Here is a 26,392-nt window from a genome sequence, read left to right on the forward strand (position 1 = left end):
AAGGAAAAGGTTCTTATTATTGGATTATTTTTCTGAACTTTCTGCATTTGCAGGTTAGGAACAGCTTTGCAATTTTAATTTAAATATACCTACCAAATTCTGTTCATGCTCTGGTGAAAGCCACCTCGGGCGCACCCCAAGTGAACAGAAACAGACGTCACACCACACCATTGTGTTTTAAAGTGGTTCACCAAGGTGGACCGTTTTAATTTCCGCATTTATAAATATAGTTTTGAAAGTATAAATACAATATTAAGACACAGAATCATGATGTTTACAAGTACAAAACACAATGACGATAAACACGGCACTAACAAAGATGTACTACACGACTCACTTTTGTATGGTGATGTGCAATACTGCATGCAGGAGGCACCCCCAGACTGAGCAGCTCAGCCTAGGCCTCCCGCTATACCAATTAGAAAGGCAATAAGAAGTAGTGCATGCACTGCCTGTGTGACACAGTCTAAATCAGCAGTTAAAATTCAGAAGATCTGCAGAACACCTAGGTTTCGTGTTGGGGCTTGAGCCAAAGAGATCCTCGGCCACCCTTTCTCACCCTATGACTCTCAGTGTGGATCACTCCGTTTTCTGACCCCAGCAATAACACAGGTGATGGGGAAGGGCAGGTGTGCATGAATCATGGTGTGGGAGGGAGCTGAAGAATGGTAGCACAATTCGATCCTTGACCTTCTCCAGATTACACTGGCGGGACTGGGCAAAGAGGACACGGTCAATGGATGTGGCACGCATCGGGTTCAGCAGCATATAGGTCTGTTGCTTTAAAACTCACCAATAAAGAGGTGGGTTGGTTAAAATATTTTCTAATGGTTTGTTCCCTGTTAAAAAATAAAAAATAAAACAATCTCTTTCTCTCTCTCTTTCTTTGAGTAAGAGAACTTTAAAATACAACTTAAAAAAATTAAAAACCTGGTAGCTAAGCAATACCAGCTTGCTCCTTTGTAAACTTAAATAACAACAAATATAAAAAGCATCTCAATCTATTTTTGTTTGTAATTCTCTTAGCTTTAAACCAAATCACTCACACACACTCTCAGTCTCAGTCTCAGACACACACACACACACACACACACACACACACACACACACACACACACACACACACACACACACACACACACACACAATGCTATAGCTTCTGAAATGATCCATTCTGAGATATGGTCAAGGATGACCAGCTTCTTGCTGCTAAAATGTATATCAACACCTGGGTTGGCGCTGTGGAGTTTGAAGAAATGAACAGGCATCGGGGAGGCAGAGGAGAGTTACATCACAGTGAGCAGGCAAGAAAAACACAGTGAGCTGCCATCAGAGTACACATAATACCTGTCAGACCAGGACGGGGGGTGGGGGGAGAGTTTGGCTGAGCTTGTGCTCAGAGTATAAAGTGTGGGCGGCTCCCCTCAGTCCAGGGCCCACTCACACAGCCACTGCTGACACTTTGCCCTCTGGTCCTCACTCTCTTGGGGAGGGCTCTCTTGGGGGGCCTGGTCCTTCTTGACTGGGGGGTCCTGCCCTTCCCCCTCCACCTTGTCTTCCAGCAGCTGCTCCAGAGCACCCTCCAGGGACTGCATCCGGCGCTCTGGGGCCCACTTGGTGTCCAGAGTGGGGAGGAAGGGGTCGGGCGCGGTGACCTGGATGGGCTCACGCTCCAGGGGGATGCGTAGCAGGTAGGCGTGCAGCATCATGCGGTAGGGGGTGGTGTCCTTGCGCAAACTGTAGGTGAAGTCGCCCACGATGGGGTGGCCGATGGCGCTGCAGTGAACCCGGAGCTGGTGCGTCCGGCCTGCGGGGGGACACGGAGACACAGGGCACTGAAAGACAGGGACGCACAGAGGTCCTGAAACACTGAGTGACAGAGACACACAGAGGTAGTGATACACAGAGAGACAAAGACACTAATATATACCAATGCAAAGAAATACCGTAACACTGAGAGACATGAATAGAGAGGGAAACAAGACATTGAGAGAGAAAGGCACGCAGAGATTCCAGATACTGAGATTTCGAAACACTGATATTGTAAGCCCCTGAGACAGACATTCTGAGATACAGTACTGAGAGAAAGTGGTACTGCATTTGTTTTTAGCCACACTGCCTTATGTTTTGCATTATTGACCACTAGAGGGCAACAGTGTGGTTTGCTGAATCTATGATCCATTAGTGGGGATACAGGTGCTGGCTTCAGATATTCATCGTGGATATTGGTTTTGCTCTAACCGCAGAACACAATATTCTGACAACTGACATGTGCTATCATGGCAACCCTACCCTAGTGCCAGGCGCCCATAGTCACATAAGGGAATGGTCTGAAGACATTTTCTGTGACATTTATCAGGGGTTTTCACTTCACTGTACAGCCACCTACCACCAGCTGCTGCCGACAGCCGTTTAAGTTGCTTCTGTCAGTTAAGCACGTCTATGAATGTACTTCAGCGTTCAGCATATACACCGGCTGCCTGTTATCGTATGTATCGGCAGAGAGTCATCTACGGTACCCCTCTGTTGGTAGACTTTTCTGGAACATTATATATTCTCCGGCCCCACAATCAGGGTATATATTTACAGGTGTCCTAGGCTGTGTGGGAGCCCTGAGGCCCCGTGCTCCTGGGCTGTACTGTCCTGTCCTGTCCAGGCCTGGGGGTGCTGCTGGGGTAGGGCTGTACCTGTCAGGGGCTGCAGCAGGACCTTGGTTACGGGGTCTCCATTGTAGCAGCCGTACTCCAGCACTGTCAGCTCGGTCTGGCTGGGTTTGGGGTTCTCACAGCCTGGGGGAGAGCCAGAGAAAACAGCCTGTTAACGATGACCAGTACAGACCTCCCCTCAGCACCTTAAAAGACTAATCTGTTAACATTGTACTTGTAGACCCCGCCAAACTTGTCCTATGCCTCTGACTGCCTGTATTACATGGCATCTGTGAATTAATTAATAATTAAAATTATATTAACAGACAGCACACACCCAGGACTGGAGTGCCTTTAACACATACACAACTTTGCAGCAAAAATCCAAGGAACTTTTTATCAACATCACAAGAGCCACATGAGATATGGATACCTACAAGGTAAAGGAGGCCTCAGTAATGGAAAATCCTAATAGCAATAGGACCTTAAAAGCAGGGAAATGGTCTCTCTCACCCTCTGTGCCCTCGATGCACATCATGTGCGTCTTCCCCTCAGAGGTGTTTTTCCCGATGGCAAAATCCAGGGTCATCCTGCCGCTCTCCACCAAGCCCCGCACCTGGGTCAGCAACAGACAACCCGGACAGAACCAGTCAATCTCTCACAGGCCAACACACTGCAAAACAGGCCACACACTACAGACAGACACACACAAACTGACCCATTATCACATTACGAAACTGAAGACGTTCTTGGGCTGGACAAAGCGACTTACTGACAGACAAACACACGGACCCACCCACTGACTCAGTCTCTCGGTCTCTGTCCCATTTTAAACGCAATGGGATGCCCAGTTGCTATGTTCATAATGACTACCTTCCCCCACCTCTGTCTCCCTCAGACACAGACAGACAAACAGACACAGACCAGTGCCAGGTAGGCCTTGGTGACCAGGCGCTCCTTGAAGCAGCGGTAAGCCTTCCCTGCTGCCGGCCGGTTCAGTGCCACACACAGAGCCCCACTGGTGGAGAAATCCAGCTGGTGACAGAACCTGTTGCACAGAGACAGGGCACCCATTAATAAACATGTACATCTACAAATACACCAACACATTGAGCAGTGAGGTTCAGAGGTGCAGCGTACTATTTCCCCCATGCTACAACTCTATAAACAATATACATCCAGAGCGACTAAACAAGAGTTGGCAAGAAAATTCATTGAAAAGAAAGAAGCCAGGGACTGTCCTAATGGGGAAATGGGTACAGGACTCACAGGCAGAGGAGAACGTGAGGGGTCAAGTGGACAGCAAGCCAGAATACCACAGAAGAGCTATACAGTGAGGGAAAAAAGTATTTGATCCCCTGCTGATGTTGTACGTTTGCCCACTGACAAAGAAATGATCAGTCTATAATTTTAATGGTAGGTGTATTTTAACAGTGAGAGACAGAATAACAACAAAAAAAATCCAGAAAAACGCATTTAAAAAAAGTTATACATTGATTTGCATGTTAATGAGGGAAATAAGTATTTGACCCCTTCGACTTAGTACTTGGTGGCAAAACCCTTGTTGGCAATCACAGAGTTCAGACGTTTCTTGTAGTTGGCCACCAGGTTTGCACACATCTCAGGAGGGATTTTGTCCCACTCCTCTTTGCAGATCCTCTCCAAGTCATTAGGGTTTCGAGGCTGACGTTTGGCAACTCGAACCTTCAGCTCCCTCCACAGATTTTCTATGGGATTAAGGTGTGGAGACTGGCTAGGCCACTCCAGGACCTTAATGTGCTTCTTCTTGAGCCACTCATTTGTTGCCTTGGCTGTGTATTTTGGGTCATTGTCATGCTGGAATACCCATCCACGACCCATTTTCAATGCCCTGGCTGAGGGAAGGAGGTTCCCACCCAAGATTTGACGGTACATGGCCCCATCCATCGTCCCTTTGATGTGGTGCAGTTGTCCTGTCCCCTTAGCAGAAAAACACCCCCAAAGCATAATGTTTCCACCTCCATGTTTGACGGTGGGGATGGTGTTCTTGGGGTCATTCCTCCTCCTCCAAACACGGCGAGTTGAGTTGATGCCAAAGAGCTCGATTTTGGTCTCATCTGACCACAACACTTTCACCCAGTTCTCCTCTGAATCATTCAGATGTTCATTGGCAAACTTCAGACGGGCCTCTACATGTGCTTTCTTGAGCAGGGGGACCTTGCGGGCGCTGCAGGATTTCAGTCCTTCACGGCGTAGTGTGTTACCAATTGTTTTCGTGGTGACTATGGTCCCAGCTGCCTTGAGATCATTAACAAGATCCTCCCGTGTAGTTCTGGGCTGATTCCTCACCGTTCTCATGATCATTGAAACTCCACGAGGTGAGATCTTGCATGGAGCCCCAGACCGAGGGAGACTGACAGTTATTTTGTGTTTCTTCCATTTGCGAATAATCGCACCAACTGTTGTCACCTTCTCACCAAGCTGCTTGGCGATGGTCTTGTAGCCCATTCCAGCCTTGTGTAGATCTACAATCTTGTCCCTGACATCCTTGGACAGCTCTTTGTTCTTGGCCATGGTGGAGAGTTTGGAATCTGATTGATTGATTGCTTCTGTGGACAGGTGTCTTTTATACAGGCAACGAGCTGAGATTAGGAGCACTCCCTTTAAGAGAGTGCTCCTAATCTCAGCTACTTACCTGTATAAAAGACACCTGGGAGCCAGAAATCCTGCTGATTGATAGGGGATCAAATACTTATTTCCCTCATTAACATGCAAATCAATTGATAACTTTTTTGAAATGCGTTTTTCTGGATTTGTTTTTTGTTATTCTGTCTCTCACTGTTAAAATACACCTACCATTAAAATTATCAACTGGAATATCAACTGGCAAAGATTAAACCAATACACAGGATTGGATATATCAAATATGACCACATTTCCCACATTTTCTGAGCAAAATTGAAAAGCTCAGATCAAGACCTAATAGCATAAAATATAGAAGCTTCCCCTAGTAATTAAAAAACAAAACACTTTGTGAATTTGTTGTTATTCTTTCTTCTGGATGGGAGAAAGAAAGCTGCAAGAAAGCCCACTCTGGACCGAAAACAGTGTGAGAGACAAGGTATCTTAAAACAGTGAGAGAATTAAACTTTTTTTTAAATCTTTTTTTCATTATTATTACTGTCATCAGGATTTTAACTATGGAAAGAAAAATAACAACTGAAATATTACTTAAATTGCTGTAGCAACAGGTGGGGAAGTCTAACAGTAAACTTTGCCGAATCCCACATACTAATTCAACACGCAGAGAAGTGCAGCCTCCGCCCCTGTATCGTTTGAAGAAGTGTGTTCCTGTCATAGATGTATTGCAGTGATGCCACAACCTTCCTATTTTACTGATATCTCACTGCCGCATCAACAGTAATGAATCCCAGAAGCAGCATTATATTACAGCCTGCACCGCACTGCTGCAGAATGGACATCTGAGATAACCATGGCCTGCACTCTGTTTGTCCACAGCTCACTATACTGTACTGCACTCTCTCTCTCCCTCACTTTCAGAGAGAGGGGGATAGAGCCATCAAGGATGAGAATAAAGTAGAATATTCTTTAGAATCATAATTACACCGATCAGCCATAACATTATGACCACCTGACTAATATTGTGTAGGTCCCCCTTTTGCCGCCAAAACAGCCCTGACCCGTCGAGGCATGGACTCCGCTAGACCTGCAATGACCTCTGAAGGTGTGCTGTGCTATCTGGCACCAAGACGTTAGCACACTTGTGTTTAAAGGGATCACTGTTTAATTACCTTGGGGAGCAGTCAAGAGCCTCTGGGAGATCCTTTAAGTCCTGTCAGTTGCGAGGTGGGGCCTCCATGGATCGGACGTGTTTGTCCAGCACATCCCACAGATGCTCGATTGGATTGAGATCTGGGGAATTTGGAGGCCAAGTCAACACCTTGAACTCGTGATTCATTAGACCAGGCCACCTTCTTCCATTGCTCCGTGGTCCAGTTCTGATGCTCACGTGCCCATTGTAGGCGCTTTCGGCAGTGTACAGGGGTCAGCATGGGCACCCTGACTGGTCTGCGGCTACGCAGCCCCATGCGCAATAAACTGCGATGCACTGTGTGTTCTGACACCTTTCTATCAGAACCAGCATTCACTTTTTCAGCAATCTGAGCTACAGTAGCTCGTCTGTTGGATCGGACCACACGGGCCAGCCTTCGCTCCCCACGTGCATCAGTGAGCCTTGGCCGCCCATGACCCTGTCACCGGTTCACTGCTTCTCCTTCCTTGGACCACTTTTGATAGGTACTGACCACTGCAGACTGGGAACACCCCACAAGAGCTGCAGTTTTGAAGATGCTCTGACCCAGTCGGCTAGCCATCACAATGTGGCCCTTGTCAAAATCGTTCAGATCCTTACACTTGCCAATTTTTCCTGCTTCTAACACATCAACTTTGAGGACAAAATATTAACTTGCTGCCTAATATATCCCACCCACTGACAGGTGCCATGATAACGAGATTATCAGTGTTATTCACTTCACCTGTCAGTGGTCATAATGTTATGGCTGATCGGTGTGTGTATATATATATATATATATATATATATACATATATAAAAGAATATATATATAAAGTTGTATTATACAATCTAGTGTGCACTGATCTCTACATGCTTAGACAAACCTGGAAAAAGCTTCAGCTCAAATTTGAGAGAGAGAGAGACACACACTGGGAGTCAGTGACAGACTGAGACTGATAAAGGGCAATGACACACAGAGACAGAGTTAGAGACAAACAGAGAGACAGAGTGACAGAGAAACTAAGCAAATGAGAGACAGGGTAAGAGAGACAGACAGAGTGAGAGAGTCAAAGAAAGAGTGACAGGGTGATGGAAAATGTGACAGAGAGAGTTATAGACATGAAAATGAAGTGACAGAGCAACAGAGAGAGACACACTCACGCAGGGACAATGATACAGAGAGGGGGGGTGGGAGTGACACAAAAGGAGTAACAAGGAGAGAGTGACAGACTGACACACAAAAGGACAGAGCCTCCAAGAGAGACACGCTGACAGAGGGGCAGAGGCGCTGGGCCAGAGTCACCTGAAGCCGTAGTAAGTTCCGGGGTCTGCCAGCTCAGGGAAGCGGTGCCGCAGCTGACTCTGCACCGTCTGCTTCTCGTACCACATCTTGCTGTCGATGCGGATGTCCCAGTGCTTGTTGACCACAATGAAGTCAGGGCTGTGATACAGCACACACAGGTTCTCCAGGCTGGCCGGCTCCATGGCAACCACAGCTGCAGCCGAGCACAGAGCCGGGTGTGCACAGGGAGCATTTTTCACAAGGAGGGGGAGGTAAGACACATGGCTTTAGAGCAAGCATGGACTCCAGTACAAAAAAGCATATTCAAATATAAGTATACTTCCATATAAAAAAATACAGCTTCCTTTTAAAAATACAGTTTCCTTTTAAATCAAATTGGCAGGAAATTAATCTGTGTAATGCTTGAGTCACTCAGTAAGCTCAAAATATACTGACAGTTGAGTGTGTGATTCAGTATGCAATGTAAAACTACCAATTCAGGCAAAAATAATGCATTATATTCATAGTTTCCTTGCAAGTATTTCAGAATTTGTACTTTACATACTTAAAGTACACAATATACAGATGGGTGACAAATTAAAGGAAAAAAACAACGTAATATATCTCAGTAAGGTGTTGGGCACCACGAGCCGCCAGAACAGCTTCAATGCTCTTGGCACAGATTCTACGAGTCTCTGAACTCTACTGGAGGGATGAACACCATTCTTCCAAAAGATATTCCCTCAGTTGGTGTTTTGATGATGGTGGTGGAGAGTGCTGTCTAACACGTCGATCCAAAATCTCCCATAGGTGTTCAACTGGGTTGAGATCTGGTGACTGCGATGGCCATAGCATATGATTCACATAATTTTCATACTCATCAAACCATTCAGTGACCCTCGTGCCCTGTGGATGGGGCATTGTCATCCTGGAAGAGACCATTCCCATCAGGATAGAAATGTGTCACCATAGGATAAAGGTGATCACTCAGAATAACATTGTAATGATTTGCAGTGATCCTTCTCTCTACGTGGACCCAAACCATGCCAGGAAAATGCCCCCCGCAGCATAACAGATCCTCTGGACCTCCTCACTGTAGGGGTCAAGCAGTCAGGCCTGTACTGTTCTCTTGGTGTCGCCACACATGCACTCGCCCACTTGTTGAGAACACTAGCCAGTTGAGCATCTTTGTGACTGAAGCTCCTGCCATTCGTGCCCCAGTAATGACTCTCTTTCAAAGTCACTTAGATCCTTTCCTCTTGCCATCTTGATCCAAAATCAAGGTCATCTGGGCCTCTCAGCATTTTTATACATGCCACAGAGCATGATAGGATGTTAAATGCTTAATTGTATAATGCAGTACACCTGTTTGGAGGCATCTGCATTTGTTATGTTCCTCCACTCATTTATTCAGGTTTTTCCGTTAATTTGTCACCCGCCTGTAAGTGTAATTCTAATGTAAGCCAACTTTTTGTAAATTCTGTATAGGATTAGACATTGAGGATGGTCTCTATATGATACAGAAAGGTTAAACCCGACTTGTCTTCCCAAATTAAACCTAGTAATGTTTTCATCATTAGAAAGTATTATTTGATCTATTGATTTGGCTGTTAGCTGTAAAACATGAAAAGTTGAAATTACAAGAAATGAAGATGCTCTCTGTTAAATAGTGTGCTGCTTTTCATGGATCTTCTGGTTCATATGCCAAAAAACTACTGCAAAATTACAGTCTACTAGACTGCAGAATAATGTGGTTTACACTTAGGAGTAAGTGTGTGTGTATATGTGTGTATACATTGCTGTATTTGGGCATCCATCGTGTATTTCAGGTATTGACTGCAAAGGTTAAAAACATCTGGCAAAAGTCAAGGGACGTTTACTCATATGGGTGACAGAAGGACTCAGGTCGCGTTTTTGTAGCACAGACTTCTGCACAGATCTGCAGAATTCCAGCGATCCTATTGGTGGAGTAGCGCAGAACTGCGGAAGTCTGAGCTACAACAACGTGACCCATATCTCTCAATATCAAACGCGAACAACCTCCGCTGAGAGTGAGTTTCTGAGTCTGACAATATCATGTATTATTGATAAGCGTCGCGGTCCTGTGGCGCAGATTTCCGCAGTTCTGCAGGATTCCACCGATCCCATTGGCGGAGCAGCACACATCTGCGCAGAACTGCGGCAATCTGCGCTACACTGTAACGCGACCCCGACACTGGAGCTGCGTTGCGCAACACCAACCCAAAAACTACTCGTGTCCATCATCTCTCTTACAACTCCCGCTGTCTCATCCTGCCCCACAGTCGTCAAACCCAGTGCTGACACATGCATTCAACATAAGCGAAATATTGAATTAAATGTATTTAAACCACGAACACGCATTGAGTATGTTGCGCGATGACAAGAACATTAATGTTTCGACCCTCTGACGTAAACGACGTCCACTAAGTTTAAAGAAGTAGAAAAGTAAATATATGTGGATACCGATATGCAACTGTTATCATAACAAACCTTTGTGTTATTGTAGCCCGTTCTGTTCAAACAGCACCACAGTCTAATCCATTACAGTCGCCACATCTCGTTCGTGTACACACAACACACATACACACGCCCGCCCGCTGCACCGGCATGACCGACATCCACACTAACCAATCCGCGCACGACATCCCCGGGAACTGTCCAATCAGAGGGCTGGATAGGCGTGCCGCTGCGAAATAGTGAGTAGCCTGACCCGGATGTAGATGCGTAGAGAGGTTTTGCGCGAAATGCGAGTTTGTCCGTTTTCTGAGTTATAGACGGAGAAGCACGAATCAATCAAACAATTTCTATATAAAGGAAGTGTTATGATATTTTTGAGTTAAACCTACGGACAAGCCTTGTAAGAGGTTCAGTCGGTTTGAAAATGGACGAATACGATGAGATGTACGGCATCGAGGATGACTTTGAGCAGCAGTTTGCAGACGAGCTGGAAGCCTTGGCTGAAATAGACCGTAAGTGTGTAACTGTTATTATATCAATCAGATCAGTAAGATCTTTCTGTTACACTGATATTAACCACAGTGACAAACGCATACATAGTGCAGTTGTGCTTGCTACATTGGCTTATGTTGACAAAAACATAATTGTAGAGATCCTAAAGGTATATGTAAATATTACCCACTGTATATTGTCTTGACATCTCAGCTTTCACTTCAGTATTACGACATACAACTTTACAATGAAAAGCCTGTTTCACTGTATAAAAACAAGTCATTAATTGTTTCTGATATAGGGATGTCAAGATTTGTATCTTCAAAAAGATAATATGCACTATACAGAGAGGAACATATTTGATTTTTTTTAACTGCGGTGTAAATAAAATGTAAACATGATTTAAATATTTCCTGATATTTTTATCTCCAGCAGTAATTATAGTTTGCTGGTACAGTAGCAACAGCAGGGGGAGCTGCTCTCTTGTTCCCTGTCATCCTGTGGTGCAATAATACGCCAGCAAAAGCTTATGTAGTTTGGGTATTTTCAGTTTTGGATGCTTACTTTAAGGACTATATTTATATTTTTATTGTAAATACTTATAGCATTGTCAATGCTTGATTGTTGTTTCTTTAAGTTTTTAACCCCCCCCCCCCCCCCCAGGTTCTTTTAGCCAGACAGCACAATTATCTGTTAGAGCACAATTAAGCAAACTAGGTCTTCCATTCCATGAACTTCCAACCAATTGCAATTTAATTATTGTTTGCATACAGGTTCTGCAAAAGACCATGCTGGGGTGTTACCATAATATACAGTTCATATACTGTACAACCTTCCAGAAATCCGAAAGAAATCTGAATTCCAAAATGCATCTGACCCCAAGGGTTTTGGATAAAGGATTGTGAGCCTGTGTTTTATAGACCGGTTTGACAGAAAATATGGAATTCAGTGCAACAAAATGTAATACACTGGTTCAAACTGTAGAGGAGATGAGCAAATTAGATGTGAAATTGTAGTGCAATTGAGGAGCAGCTTTCTATAGAACAAAAAAAATAAATGTGAACTGATCTTCCAGAGTAGACAATCAAAAGTGACCCTGTTTCAGACAAAAGAATTGTTGGCTCTGATTATTGTCAGTTTACATAATGCAGGTTATGGCTCCATTGAGCTGCAAGTGGGATGAAGAGTAAGGCCTGCTGCCCTGCATGACACATCCTTCTGCCCCGTGTCTAACGGCTTGTGCCCCGCCCTCTTTGCAGACAAGTCCCCCATCCGAAAGAAGGAGTCAACCTTCAGGACGAAGCCACAGTCGTTCGAGGAGGCAATTGCCGCTGGAGATGTACTTCCCAAGAGCCAGTCTGCTGTGCAAGCCAGTGCCGCCTCGCCCGCTCTTTCCCCTGCTGCTCCCAGGGCTGCTCGGTCCCAGCCAGCAGGGCCACTGCCTCCCCCTCCCGCCTCAGAGGAGAACTGGTTCCCTGAACATCTGCTGGACAGTGGAGAAGCCCAGAGTAAGTGCTGTGTACTGCTTTGTGTGTGTGATGGCTCTCTAAGTGTATGCGATCTGCCTATGTGTGGCTGTAATGTGTGTTCACTGTCTCTCTCAGCCCCCAAGCCCAAGCGGAGGAGGCACGATGCGGTGAAGAAGTTGACATTTGGGTTGGCAGATGGGGAGGATGACATCACCCCTCCCTCCTCCCCCGAGGATTACTGCAAGTCAAGAGACCGCAGGTAGGAGCCAGTCAGCAGAGCTGACACCAATTCCCCCAGCAAGTGTTAATTTATCAATCGGTTCAAACATTTGTATGTGGGTTAGCGCCCTTTCGCAAAGTTGCCTCAGTGTGCTTCTCAGATTAAAAGTAACAATAAGGGTCAGTGCCCAAAGGATATGTGCATAGACCTATATGGTGTGGAGATGTGCAGACTTACAATGGGACACTGTTGTGCTAGAGGGACTATTTTTCAGGGATACTGTTTTGTGCTATATTGAATGGGAATGCTACTGGGTCTTTCACTCTCTCCATCTCTCTCTCTCTCTCTTTCTCTCACTGCGCATAGGCCACAGCTGCAGCCCCACAATGCTCTGGATGTCAGCGGGCTGGCGGAGCTACAGGAGTCTCCCCGCAGAGACGCAGCCAGGCGGCAAGTCCTGCGCCGCCCCCCCCCGGCTGGAGATTACATCAGCATTACAGACTCCTCCGGGAATAGAGTGTACCTGGCCATGAAGGCCGAGGAGAGCGGGGTGAGGGTGGACTGGGCCTGTGACTACCTTGTACAACAACTTGTGTTGTGAGAGTGAAGGCGAGCCTGTGCCAAAGGAGTGATATTGCTGAGTTAGTGTATGTAGGTGTTTGTGCAACTGAAATCCTCCCCTCCATGGTTGAGAATAGAGAAAAAGACCATTACTAAAGCTGATTCCCTAGGATTGTTAAAAAAATTGTTGATCAATAAGGTCAATGAGCTAAAACATGGCCGAATGGTTTCTCCTCTTCTGTAACCTTTTCTTATGTTCTCATGTTTCCCCAGACTGTCAACACGCTGTCTCTCAGGAATTCCCACCAATCTCTGGGCCTGCTGTCGGTGCCCATCGAGCAGCTGAGGGAGCAGGTGGCTGAAAGGGTAGGACTGGACTCCGTCTGCCCTGACTGGAAAAACTCACCTTTTATAGTGGTCCGGGAACAGAAATATACTACAGGCTCATGAATATTGAATTAGTCTTAATGCTGTGGAATTGTATCTACTTTCTTCCCCTTAAAAGCCTCAGTAAGGTTGCCTATGTTACTTCAGGTGCACTACCCCAGCTTTTGACTTTCTCAGAGATAGCAGGACCGCGTGCTTTTCAATCTTTTGCCCTTCCGCTCACTCAATTTAAAGTAAAATTCACCCACCTTCTCGCATTTCACTCTGACATATGATAAGATTTTAGGCTGGTTTTCTGACCCATATTACCACTCAATGCAGTGTGTAGGGGTGTTACTGCATTGGAGAGGGCAGTCCAGTGTTAGTGGATAAAAGTGCTTCTGTGTTTCCTTTCAGCGCCATCTCCAGGTTGTGGAGGAGTCACAGAGACTGACTGAACTGCTTAACAGGTACTCTCCCCCTGTTCCCACCCTCACGTGTGCTGACGCCATTGCACTGGGGTTGTGTGATGGTGTGACTTTTGTGTTTTTTGACTTTGCAGATAAATTGTTATAAATAAATAATTTAAATAAAAATAAGTTATGTTAGGTGACCATTTGCCTCATATTGTTTTCCTATGCAAAAGGAAACTATTTGTTTGTATGCACTCCCTAGTCGATGTGCCATTGTCACTGTGTGTTACTCAATTCTCCATTCTGTGTCTGTGTCTGTGTGCTCTCCCTCAGCCGTATCGACCAGGCTTTCGGGGAGGTGGATGGCAAGGAGACGGAGGAGAGAATTGAGGAGGAGGAGGGAGAAGGGGGTGAAGAGCACCAGGAATCAAGTGTCTCTCGGCTCTGGGTGGATAAGTTCTCCCCCCGGCACTTCACGGAGCTGCTCAGTGATGATGTAAGTACAGGGTCATGTGCTCTTGTTCGTTGAACAAAACATAATTTGGATGGACATTAAGCCCTGAATCTGTCCCCCAGTTCACAAACAGGTGCCTGCTGAAGTGGCTGAAGCTGTGGGACAAGGTGGTGTTCGGCAGGGAGAAGCCAGTTAAAAAGGCCATTGTGGCAGCAGTTGACAGCAGGCAGTCCCTCTGGCAGCAGAAGGAACAGCAGCAGAACCAGCGCTTCAAGACCAAAACCCAGATCACTGAGGAGATCCTCGAGGCCGAGCTGGACCAGTACAACCGGCCCAAGTACAAGGTGAGTAAAACTGAGTTCCCATTCATTGCAGTGATGTGGTTATAAGGAGATGTAGGCAGAGACTCCATTGATCATGAAGATAAACATCTGTGTGTGTCACCCATATTCAATGCAACACTGCACTCACAATGGAGAACTTGATCAAAGCCTCTGGGAAGTGGCCATCAAGTGTTGTGTTTGTACTCTCGGTTTTGGTGACAGATTTAAAGGTTTGGTTGTAACTGGACCAAAATAACAAACTGATAGTTTAAGGTGTTTAAAATGAAACTCGCTTGATACGGAACCTCTGGGCACACTTAGTCACTGCTGAAAATAAGCAAGATTAAACCGTTACTCCCCTGTAAGACAATATCATCTTCTAAAATGCCCATCAGCAATTTCTGTTGAGATGCACAGTCACTGATAAGTGTTCCCTGCAGGTGGCGCTGCTGTGCGGGCCGCCGGGTTTGGGCAAGACCACGCTGGCACACATCATTGCAAGGCATGCTGGGTACAATGTGGTGGAAATGAACGCCAGGTGGGTCATTTATATGAACTCAAACAACCCACAAAATGGGTAAAAGAATGATGTGGGATATAAACAACTAATAACATAGTGCAGAACTCACAGACAGCTTTTCAATTAAGTATATAATTCAGGAATAAGCATTTAATCTGTTCAGCCTGTTTTATTGAGCGGACGTGCTCACCGTGTCCTCTCTACCAAGTCCAAGTTGCATTCCAATGCACTATATTACACTGTTACATTAACACAAGATCAATGTTTCAATTTATAAGAGATCTTTATCTGCACAAAGAACAGAACAAACAGCCCTGTTTAAATAGTAAATTAAAAAAAAATATCCCAGATAGCCTGGTGGGGAAAAAATATACAAACAAGTATTTCTCTTGGATCGTAATATGGTGTTGTCATCTGACCTGTGTCGAGCAGCGATGACCGCAGCGTAGAGCTCTTCCAGAAACGCATTGACATGGCCACGCAGATGAAGTCTGTCCTGGGTGTCGATGAGAAGCCCAACTGCCTGGTGATCGATGAGATCGACGGAGCGCCCACTGTGAGTCTGTCAGCCTCTGGGTGCCTCCTCACAGGATCCATCTCAAACTGACCTCTCCTTACAACAACTTGCGCTGCCATGGGAAGAAACCGCGTTGCAAGTCCTGTGTGCTTCTGACAAGGAGAGGCTGGGCGAGTCACATTTCTATTCCCCCTCTCTTGTTTCTGTTTCCCTCTCCCAGGCCGCGATCAACGTCCTCCTGGCTACCCTGAACCGCAAGGACACCCGGCAGGAGGATGCGGGCAGCGGGGCAGCGGCCAGCACTTTGAAAAAGAAGAAGAAGAAAGAGTCCGTGCTGCAGAGACCTATCATCTGCATTTGCAATGACCTGTAGGTGGCGCCGTATGCCTGAGTGTCTGTGAGTCTCTGGGGAGATGAGAGTGGGAGCGCAGGCTTGTGAGCACAGCTGTATGTGTGCGTGTCAGTATGTGGGCACGTTTTAAACCATAATTTCCCTACAGGTGTTCAGTTAATGTGTTTGAACCCTCAGCTGCTTATGAAAGACCTGAAGGATTTTCAGTTGTCGCCAAGGGGTTTGAGTAACTGTGCTATCTGCTGAAGACGGACGAGGAAGGGCCTTGGCCTGCCTGACTCGGGTCGCTGTAGTAGTTCCTGCTGCAGTCCGTATCTGTCCTGACTCTCTCCCCATCTCCGCTGTTCCCCTGATAGGTACGTTCCTGCGTTGCGGCAGTTGCGGCAGCAGGCCTTCATACTGACCTTTCCTCAGACGCAACCCTCCCGCCTGGTTCAGAGGCTCTCCGAGGTATACCAAAGTACATATTGTCTAGAACTGTGTCTCTATCTCTCTCTTCCTCCTTCTCCCTTGCCCTCCCTTTCTCACTGCCTCTCTCTGTGATGGGCAGATCTCCAGGAGGCAGGGGATGAAGGCCGACACGGGGGCTCTCATGGCACTGTGCGAGAAGACCGACAATGACATCCGCTCCTGTATCAACACACTGCAGGTAGGGAGCCGGGGCCAAAGCGCCAACTGCAGGCATCCCTCACACAGATCACAGGGCCAGCCGGACTAGTGACTAACAATGACAACAAACAAACAAATGTAATTGTCCTTCGCTGGGAGGAACTGCCCCTCTTCCTCATTACAGCTGCCTGTCATTGTATAATCAGGCTGATCCTAACACAGCATCTGACTTGTCCTTGAGGGATTCCAGCCTATTTACTTGGCAAACAACTCCAAGCATTATCTTCTCCAATTTGTTAGAGGAACTAAAATAAAATACATTTGAAAACAAGTATTTCCATGTCACATGTATTGTTACATTCGTCTTGAACTCTTTGCCAAAGTATGCTTTAATAACCATCGCGATTTATTGTATGTAGTATTTGAGGTCCATAAGTTTATATTAAGATATCTTTTGATGAGTTAAAATTACTTGTAAAACCCTAGGGAATAGGGATTGTATTATATATGAAATATTAACATAAACATATGAGTGAATTTCCCTTTTCAAAATAGCATGAGGATTCAACACTGAATTGACTGTATTTTCTGGCATATTTTTCACACATCAGACCTTTTTTGAAAGATGTCGCTGCTGTTTTCTCAGCGATGGGCTTTTTCTCTGGCGGCGGTGCTGCGGTTTTCTCAATGTTTCTCTCCCCTTGTGGCACCTCTTGCTTTGCCCTCGTAGGCCTCTGTTTAAAGACCCCTCGGCATTGTCTCCTCTCAAATGCTGCTGCTCCACATTCCTACCCAGCTTTACTTTTTACACGAGCAACTCCGTTCCCAGGACACTCCCTCCCAGCGAAAAAGGTTAATTGAATAGTGGCCTTTGAGCTGTTCATTTGGCTCGGGCTAGATCAAGTAGATTGTTTCTCCTATATTTATCCATGTGTGTGCGACTTAAAATGTCTGTGTGTCTTCAGTGGGAATCGGGGGTGTATTTGTCTTTGTGTTTCTAGTTCCTGCACGGCCGTGGGCGGAAGCAGGTGGACCAACGGATGGTGCAGTCCATGTCGATCGGGCTGAAGGACCAGAATAAGGGGCTGTTCTCTGTGTGGCAGGAGATCTTCCAGCTGCCCAGAGTCAAGAGGTAGGGAACCCAGAGCAGGGGTCAGGGGTCAGCTCATGAATGTTCAGCCAGGAGTCGGGCAGTGTGTATTTGCATCTGTGCTCACCTTGCCCCAGAACTGAAGATGCTATTTACCAACCTTGTCATTCTCTTGTCATCCATTAGGCACAAGGTGTATACACAGGGAATAATGAAAAATCCCACAGGGTGATAAACTGCCTGTCCTCATATTAAGGTTAATTGTAAACAACCTGAGACTCAGTGTTAAACCCTGCTAAATAAAAGGCTACAGTGCTGCACTGAAAGCAAATTCTGCTGCATTGTGATGCCAGTGGTGTAGACTTGAGACAAATAGGTGTATAAGAGTCTTTTTCCCCAGCTCATGCTTGTCTGTATTGATCTAGTATTTAAACAGAACTACAGAGGAAGTAGGACAGTGGGGGATTGTGACTACAGCACAGTATCTTCCAAGGTTATAGGAGGGATGAGGGATGTAATTCAAAGAGCATTATCTAGTATCTTTCAATGTACACATAAAAGCAGGGGCTGTAGGACATGCTGACGTAGCTGGCCCACACCAATGCACCAAGATCAGCAAATACATTAAGAGCTGAATTGTATATTAAACACAGGTGCATTTGGGGATATAAATCCGAGGTCCCCCTTTACACAAAGAACAGTCAAGCAAGCGAACATGGGAGATTTGCCTCTGGTAAGTGTCCTGTCTTGTGTTCTGCAGACTTCCCTGGAGACGGGCCCTGACACTGTATGGGTCCCAGGCACGTGTTGCATGAGTTAATTGGGTTGTGTAAGAGAGAGCAGTAATCTTTGGGCTGCGGGCTTAGCTGCTCACATCTGGCAGGTTGTATAAAGAGTTACACAATGCAGACACCGCAGGTTGTGTCCCCGATAGGCATCCCCCTGCTGCTCGGCCCATCACTGATTGGTCCATTGATCGGCTGGTCGAACGTTTAACTAGACAACATCCAAGGTAGCTGTGCTGCAACTTGTGAGCGGAGGCTTATCTGGTTATCAAAGTCAAAGGGTTCCACAAAATGCTTGATTGATTTGACTATGCATAACTTTCAGTGAATGGTCTGTGAGAGATGAGCTAACAGTGAACAGGACTGTGGCTTTAACCCACTTTTCTTCCTGACTCATGTTTGTAGCGTGGAATTCCAAGGTGTCATGAAGAAATTTCCGAATGTTCATATAAGCATTTTTGAAGCGTTTGAAACTTTGGTTTCATGCACAGAATTGTTCTTCTTTTAATAAAATGGTGGTCTAAGCCCTGTGTGGCCCAGAATCCCATGCAACTGTGACTCTAAGCGAGGGTGTCTGCTGTGTTCCAGGAAGCGGGTTGGGCAGGAGCTGTCTCTGGGCTTGGAGGAGGGGCACCTGCAGGGAGCAGGGGACTCTGTTGGGGGCAGCGTCAACGCACAGAGACTGCAGCACATCCTCCACCTGGCCTCCTCCACTGGGGAATACGAAAAACTCACACAGGTGCGGTACTGAGACAGAGGAGCAGGTGTGGGAATGAAGGAGATAATGCACAATCGGTCTGTCTGCCATTCTTTTTCCTTTTCCGAGTCATTCATACACTTTCTGTCTCTCCCTCTCTCATTCCACCTCTCTGTGCAGTTTCATCCCTTTACTCACATGCTCTCGTTTTATTTGCTCATCTCTCTCTCTGCAGGGGCTGTATGAGAACTTCCTCAGTATGAAGCTGAAAGACCCCAGTCTGCAGGGTGTGTGTAGGGGCCTGGATTGGCTGGGCTTCACAGACATGCTTAGCGAGACAGTGTTCCGTGGCCAGAACTTCTCCCTCTTGAGATACCTGCCCTTCCTGCCCGCCGCCTTCCACATGTTCTTCGCGGCCAACAACGTTCCCCGCATCACCTACCCCAACAGTCAATACGAGGTGAGGCCGTCACCCTAGCCAACCCTTGTCCCAATCTGTTAATTTTGTCAACGAAAACTAAGACAAAAAATATTCATCAATGACCTATTTTCAGTGACGATAACGAGATGAAATACTGTGATAACTAAAAATAAATGCCTTCTAATTTTAGTTGACTAAATATGACAAAACGAAAATTAAACACAAGACTAATGGACATAAATTACAGTGGTTTGCGAGGCGGCCGGTCAGGGAGCTATTTCATGGTCCAATCATAAGTATGCACTAGTTGACTCGGTCATCGTGTTCGTGCAGCACAGCTTATCACAGTTCTGCACAGATATGCGCTGCTCCACCAATGGGATCGGTGGGATTCTGCAGCTCTGGGCAGAACCGTGGAAAGCTGCACAACAGAATGTGACGCGATTGTACCCAAGCATGTGTATCGCTATACATTGAACATGCTTGATGTGGTTTAATGTATTGGGCTTAACGTGAAGTTGATACAGACTGTGTGAAGTGAAACGCCTGTCTTTTCTATATAGGACTGGTAAGTGCGGGTCTTGTAATTAGTAAAGTTAGGATCTAATTGTTTAACTTATAAGTACAGTTTTTCAAGTTTAGCGCTTACAGCATGAAGCGTAATTCACACTTGGCTACAGAGTAGTACTTAACAGTATGCATATGCTATATCACTTTAAATATCCAATCTTTTGTTTATCTGTGGGGGACGTGTTTGAAAATGATATGTTAATGCAAAAGCCATTGGAAATTTGAATATTGTCAGCAAATGTGCATACTGGAATATAAAAAACAAATGGGATGATTGTATTTGCATTTTGACCTAAATAACGCATGCATAAATGAAAATGCAATTGTGGGATTACATTTGCAATTGAAGAAAGTCCACTATATGCTTCCACACTGTTCTTGTAACTATTCTTATTACACAAATTTTCAAGAGACTTCAAACTGAAAATAATGTGAATTACAGTAATTTGTGACCATGAAGTTTACAATAGCAGTTAGTGACTTTCAAATATGTTTGTTTTGCTATCCACTAATTGATGTAAACATCTGGCGTCAGACATAATGCATAATGGTGATAATGAAGTAAACAAAAAATATATGAGGACTTAAAATACATTGACTAAAATGACAGGACTTTTCGTCAACTAATATTAACTAAAACTTATGAAATTCGGACCAGTGTTAATTTTGGCAACTATTTTAGATTTAGTTTTAGTCTTACTCTTTTGACTAAAATGCTTATCAGTTTTAGTCACATTTTAGTCAAAAGAGTAAGACTAAAACTAAATCTAAAATAGTTGCCAAAATTAACACTGGTCCGAATTTGCCCTGCCCCCGTCAAAACCCATTCCTGGTACATCCGCTGACCCCCTATGAGGATAGCCTAGGCCTGAACTTCAACCCTGGATCAGCTGCCCCTATATGCTTCAGGTTACATAAGTAACTTCAAATAGTCAATGACTAGAAGTGAGATGAAGCCCTTTTATGGTCAGGGAGAGTCTGGGTGTTGAGTACAGAGACACCTACGGTCTGAGCCCGGGCTTGTCCCAGTATCAGTCTGCAGCCACCCCTGTCCTGGGATGCTCCCTATTCTAATTTAACAATCCACGACCAAAAAGGACAGCTGTGAGACACTGATATGAATTAATCAGCACTCTGTGGGAGGAAATGTGAGAAACGGACTCACCTGGCAAGAGAGAGGAATTCTTCACACCTACTGTCTTCACGATTTCATGTCTGATGTTTTGGAAAACCATTCCCAGATAAAATGAAAGCTTATTAATTTTAAAGAAATAGCCTGAAATTAATGTTTTTTTATATTTAGTGACTTCTGTTTTATTTATTTTATTGAATAGTGAGTGACTTTTGGACTAGATTTTTGTGGTTTGCAGGCCCTGTCCTTTGTGTCCAAAGCTCAGCCACTCATCTCACTCTCACTGTCTCTGCCCTCCTCCAGGCCCAATCCCGTAAGCAGCAGACTGAGAATGTTTTGATTGCCATGCTGGCCGAGGTCCACCCGTCTGTCCGCAGCCGTTCCTGCCTGCACACCCTCTCCCTGGACATCCTCAGCCTGCTGCTGGACATCATCTGCCCCAGACTGCGGCCGGTATGGCTCCCAACGTGTGTGTGTGTTGTCTGTGTGTGTACTGGCTCTGTCAGTGTGTGCCTTATTGAATCCCTGGGTGTCCTGTGTACAGCTGCTCATACTTAGGGTGTTAAGGATGCTATAGACTATAGTATTTAAAACAAGGGCAGTAATGTTCAGACTGTACAGTGTACTAGTTAGAGCTCATCTGGATACTGTGTACAGTTCTGGGCTCCACACTTCAAGAAGGATATTGCTGCTCTAGAGGCAGAGGAGAGCAACCAGACTTATTCCAGGTCTGAAGGGAATGTCCTACTGAGGGAACTGAACCTTTTTACCTTGTAACAGAGGAGACTATGTGGGGACTTGATTCAAGTCTTCAAAATCATCGACCACATCAAACCAGAGGAGCTTTTCCAGATTAGCAGGGACACACGCACCCAGGGACACATGGAAATTGGGCTTCAAGGCATTCAAGACTGAAAACAGGAGACACTTCTTCAAACAGAGAGGCGTCACAACCTAGAAAAAACTCCCCAGTGATGTAGACAATATGGGAACATTCAAAAATAGACTAGATAGGATCCTTGGATCACTATTAATGGAGACCAAACAAGCATGATGGGTTGAATGGCCTCCTCTCGTTTGTAAACTTTCTTACATTTATGTTTCTTGACTCGTTCAGGAGAGAATAATTGGTGTGACCAAGTTATGTAAAAGCATTTTCATACCAGTGGAAAGAGCAGCGCACAACAAATACAGTTAATAGCACTGCTTATGTATTCATACCAGCAGACAGTCACAGAGAAAGGAAATTAAGTGCTTATTGGAGACACGGTTATTTACAGAAAGAAAACCGTTTTACGTGCATGACTGCACCCTTACTTCACTGTGGTGTCAGTGCTGCTGTCTGGACCTAGAAGAGAGTGGCCGAAGATCTGTGCACATTCAAAGGAATCAAACTGCAGAAATTCGTTTATCTTACCACTTTCATATCGTACGTTTGTATAACGCTGGGTTTGCATCCCCCTGGGTGTCTTTCTCCCTGGACTTGCTCTTTGTCCACGCTAGTCCACGCTAGTTTCTATTCGGCACCCATAGATCATTCAGCTGCTGTTGTCTACATTAGGGTTGCTCAGTGCAGTGTGTGGTTGATTTACTTTATAGTGCTGTAGTTATCGCTTGCTGTGTCGCATGTACAGACGAGCAAGGGAAAACCCTGAATAAATGAGTGGAGGAACTTAACGAATGCAGATGCCTCCAAACAGGTGTACTGCATGATACAATTAAGCAATTAATATCATATCATGCTCTGTGGCATGTATAAAAATGCTGAGAGGGCCCAGTTGACCTCGATTTTGGATCAAGATGGCAAGAGGAAAGGATCTAGTTGACTTGGGGCACGAATGGCAGGAGCTTCAGTCACAAACACTGCTCGACAAGTGGGTGAGTGCATGTGTGGCGTACACCAAGAGAACAGTACAGGCCTAACTCCTTGACCCCTACAGTGAAGGAGGTCTGGAGGCTGTTATTCTGTGGGCATGGTTTGGGTCCACTTATCCCCTTAGAGGGAAGGGTCACTGCAAATCATTACAATGTTTTTCTGAGTGATCACTTATCCTTTATCCTATGGTGAAACATCCTGTGGTGATCTCGTCCAGGATGTCAGTGCCCCCATCCACAGGGCACGAGGGCTCACTGAATGGTTTGATGAGTATGAAAATTATGTGAATCATATGCTATGGCCTTCACAGTCACCAGATCTCAACCCAATTGAGCACCTATGGGAGATTTTGGATCGACGTGTTAGACAGCACTCTCCACCACCATCATCAAAACACCAACTGAGGGAATATCTTTTGGAAGAATGGTGTTCATCCCTCCAGTAGAGTTCAGAGACTCGTAGAATCTGTGCCAAGAGCATTGAAGCTGTTCTGGCTGCTTGTAGTGGCCCAACACCTTACTGAGATGCTTTACGTTGGTTTTTCCTTTAATTTGTCACCCATCTGTATATAAAACATTGTGTGCTCGTGTTTGTTTAACCATATAAGTCACCTTGGTTAAAGGGATCAGCTTAATATATGAATAATAATAGAAATAATTATAATAAAAGTTGTTGGAATGAACCCAGAGGCCATCCTGTAGGCGCCCAGCTCAACTAGGGGTCAGATGTGGAGCCTGATGAGATGTGCGGCTGGTGGGAAGCAGCATAGTCTGGATGAGCTGCACTTAACCGCAGATTAGAGACCGAGGGGAGTTGGTCATTTTAATTCAATTACACACAGCCCTGTCCTCCGGCATCTCTGCACATGCGCTCGGCTCTCCATCAATACCTCTGTGCTCCTGGCCCCCTGTAGCAGTTAATCTCTCCTCATACGAGGCTGTGGAGCTGCCGCGTGGTTCTGGCTGGCTGCTAACCTACATACTCAATCCCCAGGCTTTGTTTTTATTTTTTAATCACTGCTCCTGACATAGTAATTGGAGAGCACTTCCCGTTTTAATTACCGACCGCATAGTGATGGAAGAGTGCTTTCCAGCTTTCCAGGTGAAGCAGCCAACACAGTAATGCACTCCGTCGACAAACTGCACATTCTGTTGTCGTTGTTATCATTCATATTATTTGTCCCACACTTTTGTCCACGGTGACACTTATTCAGCAATTAACTGTAACAGTTGCGTAGCCCAGAGGTTACATTATGTAGTGCAGTACACGATTCAAACTATTGTACAGTAAAATCAATTAGATTACAAGATACGTTACAGTTAAAGAGGTGATGTATAGCAAGTGTAATTTAGTAAACGTGTAAAAGTGAAGGTAAATCGAAAATTCTGCCGATTTTATCTTCTATAGTGGGCAGGGTGAGGCAGTGCTGTAATGCAACAGTTAATAGGCTGTAAGATTATATTTTACGCCTAGGTAGTGATTTGTTTAGCTTCTTTCAGGAGTAATTTGTCTGCACACACACAGGGTTTGTGTGATTGTGCTCCCTGGGGCTCGTATCACACTGACTTTCCACAGTTCAGCTACAGTGCAGCTCAGTTGTCCCATTCTGTGTGGATTACTAAAGTCACCAAATGCCAGCTTCGCCTGTCTCTCACTGTGGATCTGAAGTCATGCCGAAGGAGTTGCAGTAGAAGGCAGGACACCCCCCGAGCAGGCGCATATCTCTGGAGGGCTGTAGTCACGGGGAGTGCATGTGTGTAGAGAGAGTGTGGCTTCTTCTGTTGCCTTGTAAGGAATGGAAAAGCTGGTGCATTGGAGGGTTTGATTTTGAAGAGTGGCGGAAAATGCAGCCGGCCCCCGTAGCCGTGGGCGACTGCCGCGGTGTCAGTTTGAAAAGAGCAGAGAGGGAGCGAGCAGGGAGAGAGGGAGAGCGCTGCTGCCGTACTCGGCACAAGTGTGTCGAGATGATTAGTTTAGGCTCGTTGCAGGGAGAGGGAGAGAGAGATTCTTGCAATCCCAGCACCAACTCTTACATACTCTTGTGCACGCAGTCGTCAGTCTCTTACACTCCCTCCTGACTTGATTGGCATGAAAAGCGTACAGTTTTGGAAAAGTGTTTAGAACACAAAATCCACAAAGCAATATAATTTGAAATTAAATTTACAGGCATTTACAAAACACTTGGAGCACAACTAATATGCACAACGTATGTATTTATAGATTTATATATAGTGATTGAGCCAGGCTTTAGGGTTTAGAGTGTTAAAACATTCTGAAATTATGCCACTATTTATAGTTCAGTTCCTCGGAGTCTTTGATCACACCTGAGAGTTTCTGTGGGTGTGCATCTCTGTCTGCTGATTATTTTGGGCCATGCACGAGGCAGATGCCACATTCTCTTTCTTCCCTCTCTCTCTTTCATTCTCACGGCCCTCCACATCTCGGCAAGATTGCCTTTGTTGATCTGATGAGGGTTCATTTTTTCTCTGTGTCCCCTCTCTCTGATTCTCTCTTTTCACTCCCTGTTTTCTCTTCTTGTTCTCCTTCTCTTCTACCTCTCTCTCTGTCATTTCATTCTTCCTCTCATTCTGTCATGCTCACTCTCCCTTCTCTGCCTCTCACTCTCCGTATGTGTCGTTGAGCTTGACAGGGGCTGACCCCCCCCCTTTCACTCTCTCTCCCTCCCTACCTCTCCCCCCCCCCCCCGCCTCTCTCTCTCTCTCTCTCTCTCTCTCTCCTGCACACTCCAGCTTTCTGAGTAGCAGGCAGCCTGATTGCTGAAGTGTATGCCCAAGACCAGCGTTCTGGATGTCATCCCTTTTAATGCTCACAGCTGCGACCTCAAATGCTGTTTATTCCTCAAACCCTTTTTGCGATCCTGCCTGCATCCTGATAAGAGGATTGTATTTAGAAATATCACAGGCAGTAACAGAATTTGTGTACCACCTTGAAATAGGCATTGTTGGAAAACTGCAGCGTGGGTGGATATTGAATTATATTTGGTGCTGATCAGGGGAGTCAGAGAGGGGGTGGTTGGGTACATGTGGCCGTGCAGGTTTGTTTGTTGTTGGCATGTGTTTGTGTTGATGGAGGGGGGGGGGGGTTGTACATGCTGGTGCATCAGTGCACATGTGGGTATGTGTGTGCTTTTGCATGAGTATGTTCCTGAGCGTGTGTGTCTGACTCTGCCCAGGTGAACCCCCAGCTGTACAGCACTCGGGAGAAGCAGCAGCTGGTGGAGCTGATTGACACCATGCTGACCTACAACCTCACCTACAGGCAGGACCGCACCCCTGAGGGGCAGTACCTCTACGTATTGGAGCCGTG

The 26,392-nt window shown here is 45.7% G+C and overlaps 2 protein-coding genes across 7 annotated transcripts in view; one reads left to right on the forward strand and one right to left on the reverse strand.

The window, feature by feature from the left end:
* Positions 1–170: 170 nt before the first annotated feature.
* Positions 171–10,333, reverse strand: rpusd1 (RNA pseudouridine synthase domain containing 1). The gene is made up of 6 exons (XM_066689544.1): positions 10,232–10,333; positions 7,742–7,934; positions 3,570–3,693; positions 3,159–3,261; positions 2,688–2,789; positions 171–1,807 (listed from the first exon to the last, which is right to left on the reverse strand). Exons 2-6 carry the CDS (start codon positions 7,921–7,923, stop codon positions 1,425–1,427), a joined length of 894 nt encoding a protein of 297 aa, XP_066545641.1. The 5' UTR covers positions 7,924–7,934; positions 10,232–10,333; the 3' UTR covers positions 171–1,424.
* A 125-nt stretch (positions 10,334–10,458) lies between these two features.
* Positions 10,459–26,392, forward strand: part of chtf18 (CTF18, chromosome transmission fidelity factor 18 homolog (S. cerevisiae)) — a 35,699-nt gene continuing 19,765 nt past the window's right edge. For all 6 annotated transcript variants that reach the window (XM_066688983.1, XM_066688985.1, XM_066688984.1 and 3 more), the window contains exons 1-18: positions 10,459–10,710; positions 11,950–12,198; positions 12,295–12,418; positions 12,746–12,929; positions 13,214–13,306; positions 13,724–13,776; positions 14,053–14,215; positions 14,296–14,517; positions 14,937–15,034; positions 15,449–15,572; positions 15,754–15,902; positions 16,242–16,335; positions 16,436–16,534; positions 17,496–17,626; positions 18,958–19,108; positions 19,302–19,526; positions 21,493–21,642; positions 26,259–26,389. In XM_066688983.1, coding sequence (XP_066545080.1) covers positions 10,623–10,710; positions 11,950–12,198; positions 12,295–12,418; positions 12,746–12,929; positions 13,214–13,306; positions 13,724–13,776; positions 14,053–14,215; positions 14,296–14,517; positions 14,937–15,034; positions 15,449–15,572; positions 15,754–15,902; positions 16,242–16,335; positions 16,436–16,534; positions 17,496–17,626; positions 18,958–19,108; positions 19,302–19,526; positions 21,493–21,642; positions 26,259–26,389 — 2,528 coding nt within the window. In that variant the 5' untranslated portion in view covers positions 10,459–10,622. The remainder of the gene's footprint in view (positions 10,711–11,949; positions 12,199–12,294; positions 12,419–12,745; positions 12,930–13,213; positions 13,307–13,723; positions 13,777–14,052; positions 14,216–14,295; positions 14,518–14,936; positions 15,035–15,448; positions 15,573–15,753; positions 15,903–16,241; positions 16,336–16,435; positions 16,535–17,495; positions 17,627–18,957; positions 19,109–19,301; positions 19,527–21,492; positions 21,643–26,258; positions 26,390–26,392) is intronic.

This window comes from Amia ocellicauda, chromosome 17 (genome assembly GCF_036373705.1).
Source record: "Amia ocellicauda isolate fAmiCal2 chromosome 17, fAmiCal2.hap1, whole genome shotgun sequence".
Classification (NCBI taxonomy): Eukaryota; Metazoa; Chordata; class Actinopteri; order Amiiformes; family Amiidae; genus Amia; species Amia ocellicauda.

Coding starts and splice junctions, on each gene's coding strand:
- rpusd1 (XM_066689544.1), bottom strand. CDS start 7,923: ATGGAGCCGGCCAGCCTGGAGAACCTGTGTGTGCTGTATCACAGCCCT. Junction 2,790..3,158: donor GTGCATCGAGGGCACAGAGG/GTGAGAGAGACC, acceptor GCTCTCCCCCAG/GCTGTGAGAACCCCAAACCC. Junction 1,808..2,687: donor CCTGCTGCAGCCCCTGACAG/GTACAGCCCTAC, acceptor GTCCCCCCGCAG/GCCGGACGCACCAGCTCCGG.